Below are 3,310 nucleotides of genomic sequence, written 5' to 3'. Positions count from 1 at the left end.
AGACTTAACCTGAATTGCAGAAAAAAAAAAAATTGTAGTGCCCTCAAATGGGTGCCATACTTCATTGATTTTATCGCCGCAAAAAGTCATTTTATATTTTATCGTCACAATAGTTAGACTGTAATCGAGTCGCATTTTTATATCTTGTACAAATACTCTTTTATATTGTCCATTATTTAAAAATAACGAAAGCTCCAAAAGCAAAGAACGAGAAAAAAACCACTTGCGGCGTTTGGAAACCAATCATTTTTTGTCAGGTTCTATTGAGGTGACAGGAAAATGCTAGTGGCATCAACCTTTCTATTTTTTCTCTAAACAAAACTTAATTACTTTTTTTTTCTATTTTCAGCATAGTCTAACATTAATATATTTAATAGCAATTTTCTTTTGACGTTTTCAAACGGAAGGAATATTAAAAAAGGACATATCTGTATAATTAATTTAGGATCGTCTTGGAGTAGTTATTAATTCAAGATTCATTGCGGAGATTTCAACATGATGGATCTCAGCAACGAAACGGACACGTCCCAAGAGCTGATCTGCTACGGAATACCAGTAAGCATCTTAGTTTTCAACTCAGGGATTTTCATCACATTGATGGGTCTTAACATCTTAATTTCCATAACTGCTTCGGTTGGAAACTTGTTCGTTCTCGTGACAATATGGCGAAGTCCACATTTGCACTCTCCTTCGAACACACTGCTGTTCGGCCTGGCTATGTCTGATCTGTGTGTTGGACTTGTATCTGAGCCACTAACTGTTGGATTTCAAGCGGTTCTCTTCAAGAATTCAAGCAAAATTACCTCCTGTACTCTTGTGAACACTCTTAGTTTAACATCTACATTTCTAACAGCAGTCACCCTGTTAACTGTAACGGCAATGAGCGTTGATCGCTATCTAGCGATATATCTGCACCTGAGATATGACCAAATGGTCACAGAAAAGAGAACAAGGAAAGTCATTTTATTCCTTTGGTTTATAAGTAGCGTGCCCTCAGTCATAATGGTGTTTGATTCTATGACCAGTTATTTAGTTATGATACTTATAATAACAGTTTGCCTCGTAATTATTACGTTTGCTTGGATTAAGATTTACCAAGTTGTACGACATCACCAAGCTCAGATTCAAGATCAGATTGCTGTTGCTTCGCAATCATTTAACATGGCGAGATTCAAAAATTCTGCCATAAACACTATGCTCGTGTTAGTGATCGTTCTGTTGTGCTATACTCCGTTTCTCGTTTCTAAAATTTGTCTCACTGTCAACTTAAATCGTTCAAATGTTCTCTTTTTCGAGATCAGTCTTACATTTGTGCTCTTAAATTCCTCGCTTAACCCATTGGTGTATTTTTGGCGTCAGCGTGATCTTCGTGCACAAGCTAAACAACTTGTGATGACGTTTTGCTGTCAAACACAATAACAATGAGAGCTCTGCCGAAAAGAGGATATTGGTCTGTTTGAAATAAAGTAATGGTTGAAACAGTATTACTATGTCTAGCAAAGTGACCAAAAATCTACTCTTGAGATGAGATTTTTGTCACATAGAAATCAAAATTTAAATGATGGAAGTTACTGTCCACAATAGAGTTTGGATGCTGCGCGTACTCTGATTGGTTCTTAAAGAGTTTTGTTTACCATCAGACGTACACGCAAACTAATATTCCCACCGTTGAACAAGGGTGAGGGGGAGGTGGTCTCCGCTGGTTTTAATTTTTTGGTCGTAATTAGACATGTAAAATTATGTTTTGCTTAATAAATAATCCTCAACTTGCTCTTCAAGGAATGACATTGTCTTTTTCGTAACAACGTCCTTAGTCCGCCATCTCGGTTTTACTACTATTTCTTAGAAATTCAGAAAATAACGCAAATTTAAGTAAAGTTACCCTAAAATGACAATAGAACGCAACGAGGTTCTGCAATGCTGCTCAAGAAAACCGTAGGGGGGAAATGAAGAAAAGCGTAATAACGGCAAGATCTGGAATATCAGATACGGCTGCTATGGTAATGCCAAATGATGTGAGGAAACAGGTGACACGTTAAAATGTCCACCACGGATAAATGAAAAAATAGTAGAAGTTTAAGCATCAAAGAAAAAAAGACAAGTTTAATTTGTCTGCACAGAAATACAAATCTCTAAACTACAATAGAACAGTGCACAAAGAAAACTAGAAAATGCAAAGCCTGAGTAAACATTTATTTACACAAAAAAAATCTTAAACGAAATGTAGTGAGTGTGCTTAGTGAAGAGTTCATAGTAATTGCTTGTCAATTTTTTAACAATAAAACTAACAATCTCCTCTTACTAGAGACCAATCATTAAAGTCTATAAATTCTTAAGGTAAAAAAGCTTGGAAAGGAATATTACATTTATTGATTCGACCTCAATTGATCCCAATCCCAGTGAACAGTTTGTGTCATTGTCACGGACCTTCTTCCAGGAGAGAGGTCTGGAATCTCTATCAGTGTTATCAGTGATGTCCGTTTGGTCTGATGGTTCTCTCCATATAAGGCGATACAAGGCATTACTTGCTGTGTCCGCTGACCTTTAGGCAATACAAAAATCATTTTCCGTGAGAACTAAGTGCACTTATTTTATTTAAAAACAGTCCTTCAAGCACTCCAAGGTTTATTTACCAATTAAAGCAACAAAATGGTCCAATTTCGCTGTTCGCGTTTAAGCTTGCCGTTACAAATTCAGTAGCAGAAGCAGGTCTATAATGTAAACCTTTCGTGAACTGAAAACACTGCTTCCCTATCCAGGCGCCTTTATTACTTCCAGGACTACTACACTATTCTATTCTACCCTAGCTTCAAAATTGATATTTGTATTATCACTTTATTTTTGTTGATGAGATGACAAGACCACGGGTTAGCATCTTTTCGCCTCTTGCTTTTCTGTTAGCCACTCCCTCTGTGACCTATATGGAGAAAGAGAGCACATAGTCATGTTGATGAAAAAATTAATACAGTTTATCGTGGGAAAAAATCTTGTCATCTGATCATCTGTAAAAAAAAAAAAAGAGAGAGAGTTGAAAGAAAACAATGACATTTTTGGCGCCGATTTCTCCTGAAGAGAAGGTCATCGCTTTTATTCCCACAGGAAACATGCGTGTTTGTAAAACAGTTGTTTTCCTGGTATTCTATTCTTTGTTCTATCTCTTAGTGAGTACGCGCGCTGTGATTGGTCAATTTAGCGGGCAGTATTCTCCTGTACGGCCCGCTAAAATTTAAAGTTGGCTTTGTTGCCAAACTGTTTCGTGATTTATCGCCAAGTGTTCTTAACTTTTATAGCAAGTGAAAGTTTAAAACTT

At 36.6% G+C, this 3,310-nt stretch overlaps 1 protein-coding gene across 1 annotated transcript; it reads left to right on the top strand.

The window, feature by feature from the left end:
- The first annotated feature begins 498 nt into the window (after positions 1 to 498).
- On the top strand, positions 499 to 1,419 carry LOC145474170 (melanocyte-stimulating hormone receptor-like). The gene has a single exon (XM_081455114.1). It carries the CDS (start codon positions 499 to 501, stop codon positions 1,417 to 1,419), a length of 921 nt encoding a protein of 306 aa, XP_081311240.1.
- Positions 1,420 to 3,310: the final 1,891 nt, after the last annotated feature.

The sequence above is a fragment of the Orbicella franksi genome, chromosome 2 (genome assembly GCF_964199315.1).
Source record: "Orbicella franksi chromosome 2, jaOrbFran1.1, whole genome shotgun sequence".
NCBI classification, from domain to species: domain Eukaryota; kingdom Metazoa; phylum Cnidaria; class Anthozoa; order Scleractinia; family Merulinidae; genus Orbicella; species Orbicella franksi.
Note: the sequence above shows the minus strand (reverse complement) of the source record. Positions and strands in the feature narration are given on the sequence as shown.